At 45.9% G+C, this 1102-nt stretch overlaps 1 protein-coding gene across 1 annotated transcript; it reads right to left on the minus strand.

The window, feature by feature from the left end:
- Positions 1-46: 46 nt before the first annotated feature.
- Positions 47-830, minus strand: LOC111240085 (cilia- and flagella-associated protein 57-like; the record flags this gene model as incomplete). Its single annotated transcript, XM_022770063.1, has 4 exons — positions 772-830; positions 527-673; positions 213-359; positions 47-88 (listed from the first exon to the last, which is right to left on the minus strand). Coding segments are annotated over exons 1-4 (370 nt in total), but the record flags the coding sequence as incomplete, so codon positions are not given.
- Between the last annotated feature and the right edge of the window lie 272 nt (positions 831-1102).

The raw sequence follows: 1102 nt of genomic DNA on the forward strand, positions 1-1102 counted from the left end.
GTGTGTGTGTGTGTGTGTGGTGTCACCAAACAGAACTAAGAGTTACCTTGCACTCTGCTCTCAAGATCGTTCTTCTCATTTTGCAGGTCTAGCATTGAAACAGAAAACAGCATTTCATCAATAATCAGTGGAGCAGCTGGTATCTTTCCTCCATCACACTGTATGAATGGACTGATTGTGTGTATGAGCATTTCCAAAGGGGTTGAACATACTGTCGTAGTCGTCCTGCACTTTGTGATAGTCCGCGGTCCGTTGGTCTACCTCCTGCTGCAGCTGGTTGATCAAGGCGTCCTTCTCCTGCAGCTGCTGCTGTAGGTTAGCAGCGTTCTCCACAGCGTCTTTCACCTGCCTCTCCTTGTCTGTTTGATGAGATGTATAACTGAGAAAACACATCAAATGGCACACTGGACCTCAAGGATACAGTGTCCCACTATTAAACTGCCTGCTTTAAGTCAACCATTACCTTTCCTCTGTTACATCCTGATGAATCTACTCATTGTAAGTACGAGCAGAGACGTGAACTTACTGCTGTTTTCAGACTGCAGTTTTTGATTCTCCTCGGTCTGGTCTTTAAAATCCTGCTGCAGCTGTTTGAAGGCAGCGTCCCTCTCCCTCAGCTGCCGCTGCAGGCGATCTGCATCCTCCTGGCTCTGTTGCAGTTGTCTTTTTAATTCTGTTTGATGAAATATTCAGTGCAAACACTGCGTCACTGGCTCTCATGGACAGACGTGTGCGTCGAGCGTTACAATAAGGTCACATTGAGGATCTCACCTTCACAGTGGGTGTTGGCATCATTGCAGCACATTTTCAGTTCTTTGACCTCTTGCTTTAAGTCTGACAGAGGGAGGGGGTCGAAAACAGAGGCACGTATCAAACACCGACCAACATTATAAAAGTGATGGGCAAGTTTTAATGAAGTTGTTCAACATTTTGGGAGTTAGATGAGAAGATAAACACCACGCTCACGTCTGTAGGATAAATATGAAGATGCCGCTGGTTAGCTTAGCTTAACATAAAGACTGGAAAGAGTGGGGAAACAGCTAGCCGGGCCCTTTCCAAAGGTAGCAAAATCCACCAACCAGCACCTCTACACTAATTAACA

Source organism: Seriola dumerili, unplaced genomic scaffold, assembly GCF_002260705.1.
Source record: "Seriola dumerili isolate Sdu_G_001 unplaced genomic scaffold, Sdu_1.0 BDQW01010749.1, whole genome shotgun sequence".
Taxonomy (NCBI): domain Eukaryota; kingdom Metazoa; phylum Chordata; class Actinopteri; order Carangiformes; family Carangidae; genus Seriola; species Seriola dumerili.